This window comes from Pongo abelii, chromosome 14, assembly GCF_028885655.2.
Source record: "Pongo abelii isolate AG06213 chromosome 14, NHGRI_mPonAbe1-v2.0_pri, whole genome shotgun sequence".
NCBI classification, from domain to species: domain Eukaryota; kingdom Metazoa; phylum Chordata; class Mammalia; order Primates; family Hominidae; genus Pongo; species Pongo abelii.
Window position 1 is genome coordinate 41,216,098 of NC_071999.2, and position 20,213 is coordinate 41,236,310.

Sequence of the window (20,213 nt, forward strand, 5' to 3'; positions counted from 1 at the left end):
CCAGGTTCAAGCTATTCTCCTGCCTCACCTCCGAGTAGCTGGGACTACAGGCGCCCACCACCACGCCCAGCTAATTTTTGTATTTCTAGTAGAGACAGGGTTTCGCTATGTTGACCAGGCTGGTCTCAAACGCCTGAACTCGTGATCCGACCACCTCAGCCTCCCAAAGTGCTGGGATTACAGGCTTGAGCCACCGTGCCCAGCCCTTTTTATCTTTTATACAAGTTGTATATTTTCCTGTCTACCCTCCATATTTAGAAACTTAATTCCAACATCTGCTTCTCTCCCAAACCAAAAACAAAACCTAGAAAACTGAAAAACATAATTTATAGTAAGAAGAAACACTTAGAATTTGGAAATAAAAAAGAGTTACCTGAGACATTTCAGCTAGGTATGTACAGCGTTCATTGTTGATCTTCTGGTAAGCCTGTGTGAAGATAGAAAAGCAAAGGGTCCAACATATGAGAAGATTAGCAATATTAGCAAGACTAAGTTAAGGTGTATGTCTCTATAGTGTAGGAAATAGTTTTGTAAGCATTTTGTGATAATCATAGAGTAGGTTTGTAGATAACATTAGAAATAATGGCAGTTTCAAAGGAATTGCTAAGTATAGAGTAAAAACAAACCTTTGATTCTTGTTCCAGTTTAAGTGCATAGTATTTCACTTGACTTTCAAGAGTCCTCTTTTCTTTTTCTAGCTGTTTAAGTAGTGTGTTTAAGGATTCCTAAAAATATAAATAGTAAAATTTTATATGTACTCATGTTCTAAACAAAATAAGAAATGACCATCAATTTCTTCACTAGCAAATGCCTTGTATACCTAATATTCTGTGATTTCATAATTCTATGATGTGTACTTTTTTTTTTTTTTTTTTTTTTTTAGACAGAGTCTCACTCTGTCACCCAGGCTGGAGTGCAATGGCGTGATCTTGGCTCACTGCAACCTCCGCCTCCCAGGTCCAAGCGACTCTCCTGCCTCAGGCTCCCAAGTAGCTGGGATTACAGGTACCTGCCACCATGCCAGGCTAATTTTTTGTATTTTTAGTAGAGACGTGGTTTCACCATGTTGGCCAGGCTGGTCTCGAATTCCTGACCTCAGGTGATCCACCCACCTCAGCCTCCCAAAGTGCTGGGATTACAGGTGTGAGCCACTGCACCAGGCTGATGTGTACTTTTTAAGTAATAGTAATAATCACAATACTTATTGAACCCTAACAATATGTCATGTATTGTACTAAGTGTTTTTCTTTTTTTCATATTAAACTATCTTTATTTGAAAAATGGTATTGTACAAACCTAACACTCTCTATCAAACTTCAATAAGGGCAATTTCAACATCAACTAATGAATAGTAGCTAAACTAACAAGAGATAAATCAAAAGCGCTTTCAAAGGAGCAGCACTGGCTGATGTTCTGCCGAGGCTGTGGGCATTCAGGACCTGGCTACAGGGAAAACAGAATCAAACCAGCTTGTGCTTTGGACCCAAGCCCTCACATCGTGACCTGCCTCCCTCCTGGGGGCTTTGGCACTTCTTGGCCCCTATGCGGGCAGGAACTTGGCCTCACAGTTAGCTGGCTTCTGCGTGTTGTGGTCATTTTTTTTCCAGAGTGCCCAGAGTGCTCTCTCAGTGGACATGGCGGTCATCCAGCTTTCCTGAGGTGTTTTCTCATGGAAGAGGGTCTTGCTATGAAAACTAGAAGTGTCTTTCTTCAATTCTTGGGCCAGTTCTTGGAACAACTTGTAGCAATCTGACACAAGCAGTTCAAGTTTTCATGCACCTTGTGAAGTCTCTGGTCGGGGTCCAGGCAGTAGGTGTCCTCCTCCATGGACTGCTGCTGAGGCCCCATCATGTGTCCTCTATGCAGTTCAGATAGAGTGGGGAGGGTCAGCTACAGCTTCGGGAACTCTCCCACAGGCTGTGCCCTTGCACCCTGCAGAAAGGCCTGCTCCCTGGCATGGTGGCTCTCACCTGTAATCCCAGCACTTTGAGAGGCCGAGGCGGGTAGATCACTTGAGCTCAGGAGTTCGACACCAGCCTGGCCAACATGGCGAACCCTGTCTGTACTAAAAATACAAAAATTAGCTGGCATGGTGGTGCATGCCTGTAATCCCAGCTACTCGGGAGGCTGAGGAAGGAGAATTGCTTGGAACCCAGGAGGCAGAGGTTGCAGTGAGCCGAGATTGCGCCACTGCACTCCAAGCTGAGTGACAGAGCAAGACTCCATTAAAAAAAAAAACAAAAAAACGGAGAGGCCTGCTTGCCGATCAGACTTTGGACTTGTCCTGTGAGTTCTTTCCTTCTTTGGATTTCTTCCCATAACTGCATTCTGTTTCTCCAACTTCCCCTCAGGAAATAAGAAGGGTACACCTAAGCTACCATTGTCATCCACAGTCTTCAGAAGAACTTGTGGCCGGGACGCTGAAGAGGACCCACTATGTCCTGCTTCCCCAATCCCCATTCACTGCCAAGTCCTCATCCTCCACGTAGTCTCTTACCACCCTTGAGCAGATGCAGGGTGCTCAGCACGGTGTGGGCCAGGGAGGTCAGTTGTCTCACTCCAATATTCATGTGGGCTGTTTCATTCCTGTCTTGGCCTGCTCCAGCCTTTCCTTCTCCTTCTTTGCCTGCAAGTGTTGCTTCCATCTTGCAATTTCTTGGCTGGGCAGCTGTGCAGGTTGCTGATGGTCAGTGCTGTCATTCAGATCATCTGTAGTTTGCCCTTGAAGATCTCCAGCATGCTGTGAAGTGTGAGGGGCGTGATTTACATCAGTCACTTAGGGAAGTTCAGGAGGCCTGTTTTGTCACGCTTTTCTCAGAAGCTCACTGTTTTAGTTTGTTCTCATGCTGCTATGAACAAATACCCGACACTAGGTAATTTATAAAGAAAAGAGGTTTAACTGACTCATGGTTCTGCATGGCTGGGGAGGCCTCAGGAAACTTACAATCATGGTGGAAGGCACCTCTTCACAGGATGGCAGGAGAGAAAATGAGAGCAAGCAGGTGAAATGCCAGACACTTACAAAGCCATCAGATCTTGTGAGAACTCACTATCACAAGAACAGCATGGAGGAAACAGCCCCCATAATCAATAACCTCCACCTGGTCTCACCCTTGACATGTGGGAATTATTACAATTCAAGATGAGATTTGGGTGGGAACACAGAGCCAAACCATATCACTCAGTCACGTCCTGAAGGGAAGGCCTACTCATTTCATTTAGAACCCCTCAAGCAGAGGTTTTTGAGTGATCAAGGACTGACCTCCAGCATGGGTGATATGAGGACCCCACCGGCCTGGGGTGCTGGCCACATCTTGGCCCTGGCCTCTCTGTGGACCTCACCTTGGGCTGAACCCCTCTGGGCTGTCTCTTCCCTTCTTCTCACTGCATGTCATCTCCTGACCATAAAGGCCACCACAGCAGCACATGTCTGATCACCCAGAGTGTCCATAGGTTCCCTGGCACTAGTCCCAGGATTCTGCACATCACTAATTACTACTGCCCACAGGTGGGCCAGCAGCAGCTGGGTAGGCACTGTGTGGCAGGCAGAGGTGCTCTCTGGCTCCTGAGGGCTCTGCAGCTCTGCTTCCATTCGCCAGTGGCCGGTGGGCCACAGCTGACCACTAGTGTTCTGTCTTTATTACAAACAAGGGCCTAACGACCAGGCAGACCACCCATTGAGCTGGGGATAGGGCAGGTACCCGGTGTTATAGAAAACTGTGCTCTTGATTTGGCTGTACAAATAGAAAGTGACATTACTTATGCAATGCCTTGGGGGAGTGGAAAGAGCTCGTGGCAGCCCCTAGCTCAGGCCACTTCAGGCCCCATCTAGCCCTACAGCACAGCTAGAAGGTCAAAGCAGGGCTATCTCATAGCCCTGTGTCCACACATAATCCTCTCAGGGCACTGTGGTGGCCCATCCCTGGTGAGGTTCATTACCCTAATTTCAAGTTTCCTTCTGCTTCAGGGAAGCCTGGTCCTGCCTACAAAGCGTCTGAATAACGGCTGGGCATGGTGGCTCATGCCTGTAATCCCAGCACTTTGGGAGGCCAAGGCAGGCAGATCATGAGGTCAAGAGATCAAGACCATCCTGGCCAACATGGTGAAACCCCATCTCTATTAAAAATACAAAAATTAGCTGGATGTGGTGGCACACGCCTGTAGTCCCAGCTACTCGAGAGACTGAGGCAAGTGAATCGCTTGAACCCAGGAGGCGGGGGTTGTAGTGAGCCAAGATCATACCACTGTACTCCACCCTGGCAACAGAGCAAGACTCCATCTAAAAAAAAAAAAAAAAAAAAAAAAAAAAAAAAAAAAAAAATCTTTCTACCTTACTAGATTGAGCTCCTTGTAAAAGGGACTATGTTTTCTTCATCTCCATATCTCCAGTAGCTAGCCAGTGCCCAGCATACACTAAGGGCTCAGTTATTGTCTTATTTTGTTGTCTACTCTGACTTAGGACATGTCACTTCCCCTCTTGACCTCCATATTTAGATCTGTGAATGAGTTAGTGGGTAAAGTCCCTCTAGCTTTAAAACCCCTCCAATATAGACAGAACTCAGAAACCAGAACCAGAAGCTGAGGAATGGCAAATGGAACATTTTCCCTGGTGTGATGGATGAGACCGTAGATCTGGCTACTAGGGTGATTTTTTTGCCACTTGAAAGCCTCTGCAGAATTTGACCCTAGTTTTCAAATCAGACTCTAGAATGATCTTCAGTGTTGGTGGTTTTGCTTTTGAGACTGTTACTGACACAACAGTTTCTGGAAATATTTTTCACGGATAGTATGGGGGCTTCTTTAGCCAAATTGGGTGGGTGCAGGCTCCATCAGCTCGGCAGCTGCTGTCTGAGCCATAGCCTGTCTGCTGAGTCCTGCTCCCCTACAGAGGTTTTTGTCAGAGGCATTTGAACCAGAGCAACTCCATCTTGAATAGAGGCTAGGTAAAATAAGGCTGAGACCTACTGGGCTGCATTCCCAGGAGGTTAGACATTCTTAATCACAGGATGAAATAGGAGGTTGGCACAAGGTACAGGTCAATAAAAGGATGCAGTAAATAAATGGGGCAAAACCCACCAAAACCCTAGATGGCAACAAAAGTAACCTCTGGTTATCCTCACTGCTCATTATATGCTAATTATAATGTATTAGCATACTAAAAGACACTTCTATCAGCACCATGACAGTTTACAAATGCCATGGCAACATCAGGAAGTTACCTGTATAGTCTAAAAAGGGAAGGAACCCTCATTTCCAGGAACTGCCCATCCCTTTCACGGAAAACTCATGAATAATCCACTCCTTTAGCATATAATCAAGAAATAAGCACAAAAATAGCCAACCAGCACCCCTGGGGGCTGCTCTGCTGATGGAGTGGCCATTCTTTTATTCCTTTACTTTCTTAATAAACTTGCTTTCACTTTACACTATGGATTTGCCTCTAATTCTTTTTTGTGCAAGATCCAAGAACGCTCTCTTGGAGTCTGGATCGGGACCTCTTTCCGTTAAGTTTCTCCAGACATACAGTGTGACTGGCCATGTCATCTGTCACAGGTGTGAGAACAATCAAAACCAAGAGCCTGAAGCTGCCGGGATGAGTGCCTGCAGAGGAATCCTGCTCCCTGCAGGTACATCTAAAATGTGTTCCTGTGCTGGGGCCCTGCTCTTTCCAAGAAGGTAGGCTCCAGGGACTCCCAGGATCCTGCTCCCTCGGATACCACAGTCTATGTAGGCAGCAGGACTAAAGTGATGAGAGCCGCCATGATAGTGAGGGCCGAGAGCAGGATGGCGGAATTAGAAGGCAGCGTCCTGCCCCCTGGTGATGAGCTGAGTCACTTGGTCCCTGTCTCCCTCTCAGAGCCACCATCTTGTCGTGGCTTCCCTCAGGAACATTATGAGCTCTCCCCCAGGAAGCGCTTCTTGGTTTCCCATTGTTACCGGATGGTAAGTCTTGACTGCCAGTTGTCCAGGTTCTTGGTGTATTCAACAAAGACTTGAACAAAATGCTCAAACAAAGCAATGGACGACAGCGACATACATTTATTGAAGCAAAAGGACACCCACAGAGTGAAGCAGGCTTAAGTAAGTGGCTCAAGAGGTCTGAGTATGTTCCCTGAGATTATTAACTAAAAGAACTTGATAACACCCTTTAGAGGTTTCCAATTGGTTACACCCTATGCAAATGAAGACAGCCCACGACCAACCAGAGACTGAAGACATGGCCTGCAATCAATCAGAGGCTGAAGTGGAGTTACACTCTATGCAAATAAAGGATAGGCTCATGACCAATCAGAGGCTGAAGTGAAGACTTGGCCCACAACCAATCAGAGGCTGAAGTAAAGACTTGGCTCGTGACCAGTCAAAGGCTGAAGTTTTCCTTTAGGTTTAATTCCAAGAAGTCAGAAGCAGGTTGGCCTTAGGCTCCCTGTCTCCAGACCCTCTTCTCCTGCCTCATCTTCTCCAGACTCCCACCAGGTGGTGGCCTCTTTGGCCCTGGCAGGGACTGGGCGCAGGGAGGGGAGAGGTGCCTGACAGGCCTGACTGAGGCAGGTGGGCAGTTTGTGGCCTTCGGGCATGGCCTGCTCCAATGGAGGTGCCTCCTTGGCCTGCCCCAGCCCAGTCCATCTCCATGCCTCTGGGAGCCCTGGGCCTAAATGCTTTTCATAGATTATTTCATTTAATCCTCATTACAGTTGAAATGTGGCTAATATATTTCCATTTAACTTTTGAGAAGATCGCAGCTTATAGAGATTACATAACTGGCTCAAAGACACGCAGCTAATAATGGTAGAGCTGGAATGTGAACCCAGGTAAAATGACTCCAAAGGCCACAGAGGGTAAACAATTATTATATGCGTGTTCATTTTATTGTTACCATTGTAACAAAAGAGGTACAGGCAAAGACATTTAAAGAGGATGTCCTATTGTTAACTGTATAGTCTAAGTCGATTTTTACTTCCTGGTGAAAACTAACTTAGAAATCTACAAAAACAGGATCAAACAGGCATCCAAATATAGGAAAAAGTGTATGGCACCTTTTTTATAAAAAGATGGAATGTAGTGAATTATCTTGATCCATATCAATAATAGCATACATACACATAATTATAAATTGTTAGAGAAATATACAATTAAAATGTATAATTTTTATCTTCCAATCTGAGTTACACTAGTTTCCTGGTATTAGTGAAATAAATGTAAGGAAACCCTTACGTAAAAAACTCCAGCTACTTGTGATGAGGAGTATCTAGGTTAAGGTCTTACAACTGGTCTACTCTGTAATATCCTCACAATTCTCCTGATTACCAACCTTTAGTGCCTATTCTACCACTCTACTTCTTTCACTTCTTTGGCTTGATAAATAATCTCCTTTTCCTGATCATATTGTTTTTCTTTTTTTGTGTCAGTGCATCCCTCACAAACTCTAGAACTTTCTTTTCTGAATGCTACTTTTCTTAACAGCCTCCTACCCCCATCATCTGTTTTAGCTTTTCAGAGAGGACCTAGAAGTACACCGTTTCCTGGGTATCACATATAGAAATGTAGAAAAGCTTTCAAGAATCTAATAATCCTTCTACCTGGCCAACATTCACTGAGGGCAGAAATCTGTACTGACTTGATGACTGGGGATGAGGAAATCTGGGAAAGAGGTATGTGGATGGTCCTATAAAAGTGGGAACAAAGGGTGAAATCTCTGTATTGCGCAGTAATTTTCACCAGAGAGCACCCACTATGTAAGAGACATTAAACCAAGTGGACCAAAGGCTTAACCAGGAGATAGCATCTGGTTTCTGTTCTTGGTCACCCCAGTGGGTGGACAATGAGCTCATGAACAGTAACCACAGTGGCTGAGATGGCGACTTTGCGTTGGCTCAACAGCATGGGTTCCTTCCCATCAAGACTAATCTAGTACTGCTGCTGCTCAATGTCTAGCCTGCCAACAAGAGACGACAACATAAGCCCCTGTTACTGTGCCATCCTTCAAGATCAATCAGCTGCTTGGTGGCAAGCTGATTATACAAGATGCCTTCCAACCTCAAAAGAGCAACAATTCATCCTGACAAGTGTTCCTACCACAGTGCCTCAGCCAGCAACATAATTTGGCAATCTATCAGTTCTGAGAAGGAAGTTTGTTTGTTTTTTCACTCAAAAGGGCTCCTTTAGGCCAAAAAAACAATCTTACCATCCTTTTCAGGTGGGACTGGCTGGACAGTCAACTGGTTAATATCCAAGACTGGCAGCCTAGCATAATTAGTGGCTCAAAGCATATGAGTCGAAGGCAGAATGCTAGGCATAGAGCTAATTTGTAGCAAAGAAAACCCACACTATCACTAGAACGTGTGCCTGTTCTGTAGGAGATCTGTATTCTTTATGATTAGACTTGCCTCCAGAGCCTGCCCTGTGATTACAGAACTGAACATTAGAAACATGCCACTGGGAACTGAACTTGCTGGTTGGAATTTACTGCAGTGCATTTGTGAGTTCAGGTAAATTCGTCAGTTGATTTTAGCCCAATAGACCCAGATGCCAATTTACTCTAAATCTGCTTAGGTCTGGGTTGTTTAATCATCCCATACTTTTTAGTTTTCTCTTATACTCTGGGAAAACCATTAAGAGGTGCCCCTGATGAGAGACTGTCACATGTCAGAAACTTTTTCAGGAAGTTCATATAGAGGAATAACTGTCTACCCCTCTAGTGCTGCCCAGAAATGCTTGGCCCCACCCAACTTGAATCTACCACCCAGAAATGACTTATGCTAACAATTAAACCTCCTCTGCCAACACGTCAGCACATAGTGTTCAGATTACCAAATACACAGCCCTTGGGGAGGTATGTGATCTCATCCTTAGACAAAAAGGAGATGAGTGGAAATAATCTTCTAAGGCCAGCCTGATCAACTCTCACATAATGCTATTTGAACTGTACCAGCATGACTGTGCCAGCACCTGATGAATGATGAACACCTCCATCTCCTTCTGGGTGTGAAAGTACATTATATATTGATTTACTGCTAGATCTAGTCTCCTATTGGCCCTGTCCTGGTAGTCTTGGACACCTAACATGTGCCACAAAGATTAGTTCTAAAACCTAACTAAATAGAAGTACTACTAGCTTTGAACTATACCTAGGAATTCAAGTCATGCTTCAAATATGCTTTTAATTGTGGCTCAAGCCTTCAATCATGAAAACCTGAAGATCCCCTGCCCCAACTGAAAGGATAAAGGTGGCTGGAGGGGTGAAGATTGGTATATACTGGAGAGCCCAACATAGCATCTTTAAAGAACGATTTTTACCTAGTAAGTATGTTCTGGCTCTGCTCTGTGCATAAAAGGGCCATCTAACTATAGGTCCAGAGCTAGTGGCCTTGCTTTCTTGAACTATGTCTCTGTGTCCAGCTCTGGATCAGTGATGGGGGTATCTCTTTTCTAAGAGATACTGTGGTTGGCCAGTCTATGTAAGGTCTCCACCTCTAGACTAATGAGTTCTGGGAACATATAAAGCAGTGAAAACTCTTTTGGTATAAAATATATGACTGAAAGAAGGAGAAAATACAATTTGCAGAAGGAGGTGAGTTCTGTCCTGGAAGAAGCCAGAGGGAATGCTGATCAAACCAAACCAAAATGCCCTCTACAAAGGAGATGTTAAAGCCCAGGGTTTGGCCATGGTATCTGGGTTGCTGAAAAGGAGTAGGAGAGGGAGGGATTAATAGAATTAAGCAGTTCAAGGAATTGCGAGGCTATAGTATGTGTTGAATTTACAATCAAGTTCCCCAAAACATTGGTAGGAAAGTAGAGAAAAAAAGGGTTAGATAGAGGTCAGAGCAATAATACACTCATTTGGTTTAAAATTTAATCTCCAACTGATAACTGATCATTTTCAGTAACTTCAATTAGTTCTCACATTCTTGCAAATTAAAGGGAAAAAATCTTCAAGTCAAATTCTCTCAATTATATTGGTCATGATCTAGGTCACTAAATCTATTAAAAGAATCATTCAAAGAAAAATGGAAGCAGCTGATTTAAATCTTCACAAAGCAAAACTGCAAAATATTTTAGAGCTCATACCTTCCTGAAACACAGCTACTTCTCTAAACACTTTATTCTCTCTTAGATACTTCTTAACAATTATTAGAATTTTAAAAATTATATTAAGAGAATAATTAGGTGAAACAGGGCAAGTTCGAGTCTCTGAAAATAATTCTAGTGATAAAACAAGTCCCTCAGAAATGACACATCCTCACTATATATGTTTGACTAACGTCCCTGTTAAAACATAATTGGGTGATATTTCTCAGGTAGGTATTATTGTTCTTCAAAAATTAATTACACACTAGTATCATGAATGGTTTCCAGTTCCCTTCCCCCAAATACAAATTTGCTCCAGAAGAAAATCAATAAAAGGTAAACATATGCAAGAAGCTAAACTGAGTCATTTTATAGAAAATTAAAGCGCTACGAAATAAACTGCTCAATATGAAGAGCTTTTGAAGGGATAATCAGGGGGTGAGGGAGGTAGTTCAAAATTCTGCCACATGGATGCTTGCTCCAAGAATTCCAAGTTTAGGCTACCATAGTAACATAGATCAGTTACATAATTTGTTAAATACATTTATAGATGTAAAATGAATCCAACCCTTTTTAGTATAGTTTTAATGGAAAATGTATCTAAGTTCTAAAAGAAGTTAGCTTACAAATAATTTTCTGGAACACAAATTATTTTTGCATTAAAGATGACCTGAATTAGATGGGATTCAAAACTTTAGAAATTCATACCCAAAAAAAGTACATTCAAAATAGCAGTTAAAATTACAGGCAATATATGATTAAAAGCCAAAATCTGAAACATAGACAATAAATACTTCAGAAGTTTTTAAAAGAAGTTGATCAACATGGGCTACAGAGTCCCTAAAATGAGAAGGATTTAGATGGAAAAAGTGAGATGAAAGAGCTATATACTGGTCACAGGCTTGAATCAGAAATGATTATTTAATGGGAGTGATACAGCTGAAGCAAAATATTTGAGCAATAAATAAAAAACAAAGTAGGATACCTAGGGAAGGACCTGGATAAAGAAAGCTTAACATGTTAGGCTCAGGAGTCTAAGAACTGGGAGCTATTCCAAGTTATTAAAGAAGAGACATGATGAAAATAGGGACTTAGGAATATTAGTCAAGTGGCAGTCTCTATGACAGAGGATGTTTTCTGTTACTTTCAGGTGTGAATTTGCAATTCTAACTCTCGAGGCTTAAAAATTTTTAATATACCTGTACTTCCTTTGTGACTTAGACTATATCTTGCTGCTATTCCCAACCTGACTAGATTCCTTGTCTCGTAGCCTAATTTTACAATTCATGCATTTATTCAAAAACTACTTATGAAGCACCTCTTATGTGTCAGGCATTGTGCTAGGGATAGCACACTAAGAATTACAAACCCAGACCCTGTCCTCATGAAGCTGAGAATCTAATAGGGGATTCAGAATGTGGTCTATCTTGATGAATGTTACATGTGAGCTTGAGAAGAATCTGTGCTCTGGTGGTGTTGGATGGAATATTCAATAAATGTCAGATCAAGTTGATTGGTAGCACTGTTCAGGTCAACTGCCTGCTTTATTTATCAATCACTGACAGTGGGATGTTGAAGTCTCCAACTTTCATAATGGATTTGTTTATTTTTCCTCCAGTAATTTATCAAAATTACCATTTAGGTGCACCTACCAGTTTACAATTCTAGCAGCTCTCATTTTAGGTAAACAGATCTCAATTGTGACTGTCCACTTTTGTCTGTTTATCCGGATTTCAGGGTAGGAGTTTGCCCTGCAAATTCAATTTTCCAATGGGTCCAAGAAAAGTCATTGATTTTCAGTTTGATCACCATTTTCTTGTTGTAATGACAAGATTGACAACTTTCAAGCTATATACATGTTCTAGTTGAAACAAGGAGTCACAAACTTTGATCACCTTTTCTCACTGAAATGAAAAGAATGTATTCTCCAAATCAATGGCTGTACACCCTGTAACTGAAACCTTATTAATCTGCTCTGGCAGTGATATCACATCAGGCAAAGTAGCTGCAATTGATGCTACTAATTGTTTAAGTCTGCAGTAGCCTACAGTTTTTCCCCAAGAGACATCCAGTTTCTGCAGCCATTAGGCTGGCAAATTAAAGAGAGCTAGGTTAGGCAGCAGTATATTTGCGTCTTTCAGGTCTTTAATTATGGCACTAATCCCTACTGTCTTCCCTGGGATAAGAAATGTTTTTGATTTACAATTTTGATCTGATGAAGGGAGCAGTTTCAGAAGTTTTTATTTGGTCTTTTCCCTACCATGATAGCTTTTACTTCAGAGATTAGGGACCCATAAGGGGGTAACTTTCAACTGTCAAGTATATCTATTTCAATTATGTACTTGGTGATGGAGATAATTATCACTGCAGGGGTAGGGGAGTCTGTGGGCACATTGAGCCCACTGTGATTTGGAATTTGGTCATAGATTTCCACTCTGGGAATCAACGTCAACTCAGACTCTGTGCTCAATCATCCTTGAGAGTTCTAGTTATTTCCTTTTCCTCAGTGTACAGTCACCTGTATAAATGGCCAGAGGTCCCTTTTGGGAGGACTGTGGATACTGTCATAATATAAATTTTGACTAGTATTGCAGGGCCCTTCTTAGGAATCCAGCCACTTCTTTGGTCAGTAGTTTCTGGTTCTGGAAATTAGTTCAGGTCTGAGAAATGAGTAAAGAATTATGCTTTCCGCTGGGCTGAGTGTCCTCAGCCTCCTGCTCCTCTGTTCTTGCTTTTCTTTCTTTAATTAGAGATGCTGAACAGCACCATTCTTAATTGGCTTGGCAACCAGGGGAGGAGGTGGGTGCAGCTCCTGAGGGGGAAACAGTTGTCTTGTTGGGAAGAGGCCTCCGCAGCATCTTCCAGCACAGTGGGTACTCTTCTAGCCCTTATTAGGGAAGGGTGGGCCACCTCTGCACATCCAGAGGGTTCAGGTAGACTCCAGATCCTTAGGGGCACCTATCCAGATGTCCTGTCAGAGTTTTCAGGATCCCTGGTCATCCCTATCAGGGCCCTGTCCTTCACATAACAGACCTACCCGGGCTGAGCATTCAGATGCCTCTGGAGCTCTGCAACTCTCACAATTAGGTCTTTAGCCTGTTGTTTTACCCTGTCCACCCTTCCACTACTGGTATAGAGGGACTCTTATGAGGCTACCACCAAGGCTTTCTGTTTCACATACTTGTTAACAGTTCTCAGCCTCTCATTATCCTTATGTAGGGTGTCAATACAACTTAGCAGCAAATGCCTGCATCATGGCTTCTTCCACAGTATTCCACTCCAACAGGACATCTTCCAAGATCATCATCAGTGCAGTCTTTATGAAGTGAACTGCCACGTTGGGCCAGGATCTATTGCTGTCACATCTACCAATCAGAACAGATCCTGCTACATGGTGAGTGAGCCAGTTACAAATTACCTCCTATTTTCTCATATCACTATCCATACTCCTAGTTTTAGACCTGGTCTTCTGAGAAGGAGACACTAAGATGGGATTACATGTACAAGGATCATGTTATCAGACATGCCCATGTAAAAGGAAATAGAGAGGGAGCAGGAGAAGGCCAGGAGAGCAGTCTGACAGTAATGCAAGTCTTAGCCCTAGGTAAAGGACAGTGAGAGAAGGTTGGCTGAAAGCAAAAGCATCCTAGGCTGTAATGTAGTCTAGGAAAAGTTTGGCAAAGCCAACCAAGAGTACTCACTTCTGCAGCACATATACTAAAATTAGAATGATACAGAGAAGATTAGCATAGTCCCTGTGCAAGAATGACACACAAATTCATGAAGAATTTCATATTTTTACAAGCCAAAAAAGATAAGAGTCCTATCTTCAACCTCCTTAAACAGAATAACTCTCAGCCAATAATTTTGTATCCAGCAAAACTAAGTTTCATAAATGAAGGAGAAATAAAGTCATTTTCAGACAAACAAACGCTGAGGGAATTTGTCACTACCAAACCAGCACTATAAGAAATGCTAAAAGGAGTTCTAGACCTTGAAACAAAAACCCAATATGTACCAAAACAGAACCTCTTGAAACCTTAAAACTCACAGGTACTATATAAAACAATAACACAATGAAAAAAAACTATCTAGGTAACAATTAATATGATGAAGAGAACAGTGCCTCGTATCTCAATATTAACACTGAATGTAAATGGTCTAAATGCTCTGCTTAAAAAATACAGAATGAATTTTAAAAATCACAAACCAAATATCTGCTGTCTTCAAGAGACTCACCTAACATGGAAGGATTCATATAAACTCAAGGTAAAAGGGTGCAAAAAGATATTCCATGCAAACAGAAACCAAAAGTGAGCAGTAGTAGCTATTCTTATATCAGACAAAACAGACTTCAAAGCAATAACACATTAAAAAAAGCAAAGATGGTCACTATATAATGACAAAAGGATCAATTCAACAAGAAGATATTTCAATTTTAAATTTATATGCACCTAACACTGGAGATCCCAGATTTATAAAACATTTTAAAATGTTTAAATTTTAAAAATTACTACTAGATCTAAGAAATGAGACAGCAACACAATAATGGTGGAAGACTTCAATACACCACTGACCAGCACTAGACAGATCTTTGAGACAGAAAGTCAACAAACAATGAACTTAAATGACATTCCAGAAGGAATGCACTTAACAGATATTTACAGAACATTCTTCCCAACAACTGCAGAGTATACATTCTTCTCATGAGCACATGGAACATTCTCCAAGACAGACCGTATGATAGGCCACAAAATAAATCTCAATAAATTTTTAAAAATTGAAATCATATCAAGTATATTCTCAGACAACAGAGGAATAAAATTAGAAATCAACTCCAAAAGGAACTCTCAGAACTATACGAATACATACAAATTAAATAATCTGCTCCTGAATGATATCTGGGTTAACAATGAAATAAAGATGGAAATTTAGAAATTCTTTGAATTGAATGATAATAATGACACAAGCCATCAAAACCTCTAGTATACAGCAAAAGCAGTGCTAAGAGGAAAGTTTATAGCACTAAATGCCTGTATCAAAAAAGGTGAAAGAGCACAAACTGCCAACCTAATGTCATACCTCAAGGAGCTAGAGAAACAACAACAAACCAAACCCAAAGCTACAAGAAGAAAAGAAATAACAAGATCAGAGTAGAACTAAATTAAATTCAAACAAAAAAACCCCAAAGGATCAATGATACAAAAATCTGGCTCTTTGAAAAAATAAACAAAATAGAACATTAGTTAGATTAACCAAGAAAAGAAGAGAGAAGATCCAAATAAGCTCAATTAGAAATGATCCTGGAAACATTACAACCAACACCACAGAAATAACAAAAGATCATTCAAGCCAGGCATGGTGGCTCATGCCCGTAATCCCAGCACTTTGGGAGGCTGAAGTGGGCAGATCATTTGAGGTCAGAAGTTCAAGACCAGCCCGGCCAACATGGTGAAACCCCATCTCTACTAAAAATACAAAAATTAGCTGGGTGTGGTGGTGGATGCCTATAATCCCAGCTACTCGGGAGGCTGAGGCAGGAGAATCACTTGAACCAGCAGGTGGAGGTTGCAGTAAACTGAGATTGTGCCACTGCACTCCAGCTGGGGTGAGAGAGCAAGACTCCAACTCAAATAAAAAAAAAAAATCATTTGAGACTGCTATGAATACCTTTATGTGCAGAAACTAGAAAACCTAGAGGAAATGGATAAGTTCTTGGAAACATACAACCCTCCTAGGTTAAATCAGGAAGAAATAGAAACCCTGAACAGATCAATAATATGCAATGAGATTGAATCAGTAATTTAAAAGTTGCCAACAACAATAAAAACACCCAGGACCAGATGGATTCACAGCTAAATTCTACCAGGCATTCAAAGAAGAATTGGTATCAATCCTACTGAAACTATTTCAAAAGACTGAGAAAGAGGGACTCCTCCCTAAATCATTCTATGAAGCCAGTATCACCCTGATACTAATATCTGGAAAGGATACAACAAAAAAAGAAAACTACAGACCAATTTCCCTGATGAACATAGAGGCAGAAATCCTCAACAAAATACTAGCTAACTGAATCCAACAGCACATCAAAAAGATAAGGTACCTTGATCAAGTGGGCTTCATTCCAGGGATGCAGGGATGATTTAACATATGCAAGTTAATAAATGTGATATATCACAAAAAACAGAATTAAAAACAAAAACCATATGATCATCTCAACAGATGCAGAAAAAGCACTGGACAAAATCCAGCATCACTTTGTGATAAAAACTCTCAACAAACTAGACACAGAAGGGACTTACTTCAAAATAATAAAAACCACACATGACAAACCCACAGCCAACATCATACTGAGTGCGGAGAAGTTGAAAGCATTCTTCCTGAGAACAGGAACAAGACAAGGATGCCTACCTGCACCACTCCTATTGAATATAGTTCTGGAAGTCCTAGCCAGAGCATTCGGGCAAGAGAAAGAAATAAAGGGCATCCAAATTGGAAAAGAGGAATCCTAACTATTGCTGTTTTCAGACGACATGATTGTATACCTAGAAAATCCTAAAGACTCCTCCCAAAAGGCTCCTAGATTTGATAAACAAATTGAGTAAAGTGTCAGGTTACAAAATCAATGTACACAAATCAGTAGCACTGCTGCACAACAAAACGACCAAGCTGAGAATCAAATCAAGAACTCAATCTCTTTTACAATAGCTGCAAAAACGAAACAAAACAACAACTAGGAATATACTTAACAAAGCAGGTGAAAGATCTCTACAAGGACAACTACAAACCACTGCTGAAAGAAATCACCGATGAAACACACAAAAAAGGAAACATATCCCATGCTCATGAATTGGAAGAATCATTGTGAAAAGGACCATATTGCCCAAAGCAATGTATACATTCAGTGCAATTCCCATCAAAATACCAACATCATTTTTCATGGAATTAGAAAAAAAAATCCTAAAATTCATATTGAACCAAAAAGGAGTCCAAATAGCCAAAGCAATCCTAATCAAAAGAACAACCCTGGAGGCATCATATTACTAGACTTCAAATTATACTACAAGGGTATAGTTACCAAAACAGCATGGTACTGGTATAAAAAACAGGCACATAGATTAATGGAACAGAATAGAGAACCCAGAAATAAAACCAAATACTTACAGCCCGCTGATCTTTGACAAAGCATACAAAAACATAACTTAGGGAATGGACCCTCTTTTTAATAAATGGTGCAGGGAAAACTAGCAATCCACATGTAGAAGAATAAAACTGGATCCCTATCTCTTACCTTATATAAAAATCAACTCAAGATGGATCAAAGACTTACATATAAGATCTGAAAGTATAAAAATTCTAGAAGACAAGGTTGGAAAAATTCTCATAGACATTGGCCTAGGCAAAGAATTCATGACTAAGATGCAAAAAGCAAATGCAACAAAAACAAAAATAAATACATAAGACCTAATTAAACTAAAAAGCTTCTGCACAGCAAAAGACATAATAATCACAGCAAGCACACAACCCACAGAACGGGAGAAATTATTTGCAAACCACACATCTGATAAAGAATCTAGAATCTACAAGGAACTCAAACAAATCAGCAAGAAATAAACAATTCCATCAAAAAGTGGGCAAAGTACATGAATAGATATTTCTCAAATGAAGATATACAAATGGCCAACAAACATGGAAAAATGCTCAACATCACTAATCCTCAGGGAAATGTAAACTAAAACCACAAAGATGCTTACCTTACTCCTGCAAGAATGGCTATTAAAAAGTAAAAAAAAAATAGATGTTCGCATGGATGTGGGGAAAAGGGAATGCTTATACACTGCTGATGGGAATGTAAATTAGTACAACCTCTATAGAAAACAGTATGGAGATTCCTTAAAGAGCTAAAAGTAGATCTACCATGTGATCCAGCAATCACACTACTGGATATCTACCCAAAGAAAGAGAAGTCATTATACAAAAAAGACACTTGCACACATATGTTTATAGGAGCACAATTCATAATTGCAAAGATGTGGAACCAACCTAAGTGCCCATCAGCTAACAAGTAGATAAAGAAAATGTGGTTATATATACACCATGGAATACTACTCAGGCATTAAAAGGAATGAAACAATGTCTTTTGCAGTAACTTGGATGGAATAGAAGGGTAATATTCTAAGTGAAGTAACAAAGGAGTAGAAAACCAAACACCGTATGTTCTGACTTATAAGTGGGAGCTTTACTGAGTATGCAGAAGCATACAGAGTGATATAATGAACTTTAGAGACCCAGAAGTGGGTGGCTGGGAGGGAAGGAAGGGATAAAAAAACTACACATTAGTGGCCGGGTGTGGTGGCTCATACCTATAATCCCAGCACTTTGGGAGGCCAAAGCGGGCGGATCTCGAGGTCAGGAGTTCGAGACCAACCTGACCAACATGGTGAAACCCCATCTCTACTAAAAATACAAAAAAATTAGCCTGGAGTGGCCGTGCACGTCTGTAATCCCAGCTACTCAGGAGGCTGAGGCAGAAGAATCGCCTCAACTCAGGAGGCGGAGGTTGCAGTGAGCCGAGATTGCACCACTGCACTCACGCCCAGGTGACAGAGTGAGACTCCATCTCAAAAAAAAAAAAAAACTAAAAAAAAAAAAAAAAAATAGGCCAGGCGCGGTGGCTCATGCCTGTAATCCCAGCACTTTGGGAGGCCGAGGCGGGTGGATCACCTGAGGTTGGGAGTTCGAGACCAGCCTGACCAACACGGAGAAACCCCGTCTCTACTAAAAATACAAAATCAGCCAGGCGTGGTGGCACATGCCTGTAATCCTAGCTATTTGGGAGGCTGAGGCAGGAGAATCGCTTGAACGCAGGAGGCAGAGGTTGCAGTGAGCCGAGATCGTACCATTGCACTCCAGCCTGGGCAACAAGAGCCAAACTCCGTCTCAAAAAAAAATAATAATAATAATAATAATAAAATAATAAAACTACACATTAGGGACAATGTACACTACTCAGGTGATGGGTGCACTAAAATCTGAGAATTCACCACTGTATAATTCATCCATGTGACAAAAAAAAACCATTTGTACCCCAAAATGTATTGAAATAAAAAATTTTTGAAAAAAGACATCAGGGAACTTTAAGTCGAAGTCAGCTAACAATGGAGTCCCATGTTTCGCAGGAATGGGTCTGCTTTAGTAGCTCCACTGCACTTAATCATAGGCAGAGAATAGCCCTTAAGAAGTATAAACCTGATACAAAAGTAGTGACACGTATAAAAATTTTTGAAGCCCAGCACCTAGGGTCCTCAATTAACCTTCCTGTCCTGGGAAGTCTGTGAGGTTCATTGTTGGGTCACCACACTAACTTTTCTATTTTTTTAAATTATTTTTTCTCTCATTTTTTCTTCCTATTTCTTCCCAATCAACACACTAACTTTTCTAAAGGGCATTTCAGGTTTTTTGCTGAAGAATCCTCCAATCTCCTACCCCATAAGGTTTAATCCTAGCTGCTGGTTTATGGAGTAGGGCAGGAGAAGAGAGCTGAGAGTTCCATTATTCAAACTGCATATTTTCATTTGATCCCATCATTCTTAGACCTCTATCTCACTCACACTTCTCTGTGTCTGAAACTCCAAAGTACAAGAGCTATTGCAGTTTAATTTCTCCAGAAAATAGACTCCTAACTGAAGGAGAGTATCCTGGCTGCATGGGATGGCAGAGGGGTCCCAGTAACCAACTGTTCCATGTGTTCATCTTCAACTGTCTCCCAGTTTTCAGCTCCTTTCTCACCCCCATCTTCTTCCATACCTGCCAAGTTCTAAAGCACTAAGCAGATCAGAAGAGTGAATGCATTATTTTCACCGATATTCTTCTCTGCAGGCACTCTGTTGTTGCTTCCTCAACTTCTATCAAGTCAATGTGTATTCTTCCAGCTATAAGCCTTCCAAAATTTGTTTAAATCACTCACCTGCTGAGATTTCTTCTTATGCATTAATTTCAATGATCAGCTATCATGTCTTGTCTAATAAATATCATATCCAAATGTAAAAGTAGGCCCCTGGGTGCCTATTCTTAACATTTTCTTCACAATTCAAACTCAACTTTACCAAAATAAAAATTATGATTTTACTTACACCAATTATACCCAC

At 41.2% G+C, this 20,213-nt stretch overlaps 1 protein-coding gene and 1 non-coding gene across 9 annotated transcripts in view; one reads left to right on the top strand and one right to left on the bottom strand.

The window, feature by feature from the left end:
• Positions 1 to 20,213, bottom strand: part of CCDC169 (coiled-coil domain containing 169) — a 97,232-nt gene that overhangs the window by 52,075 nt on the left and 24,944 nt on the right. For 6 of the 8 annotated variants that reach the window (XR_008512599.2, XM_054528918.2, XM_054528916.2 and 3 more), the window contains exons 5-6: positions 627 to 725; positions 374 to 427 (exon numbers count right to left, since the gene is read on the bottom strand). Coding sequence is in view for 7 of the 8 variants with exons in the window: in XM_054528918.2 (XP_054384893.2) it covers positions 374 to 427; positions 627 to 725 (153 nt within the window). In the remaining variant the exon portion in view is untranslated. The remainder of the gene's footprint in view (positions 1 to 373; positions 428 to 626; positions 726 to 20,213) is intronic. The other 2 variants (XM_054528919.2, XM_054528921.2) reach the window with 1 other exon arrangement.
• On the top strand, positions 13,759 to 13,865 carry LOC112128693 (U6 spliceosomal RNA). The gene has a single exon (XR_002911170.1). It is a non-coding gene; the product is annotated as a U6 spliceosomal RNA (small nuclear RNA).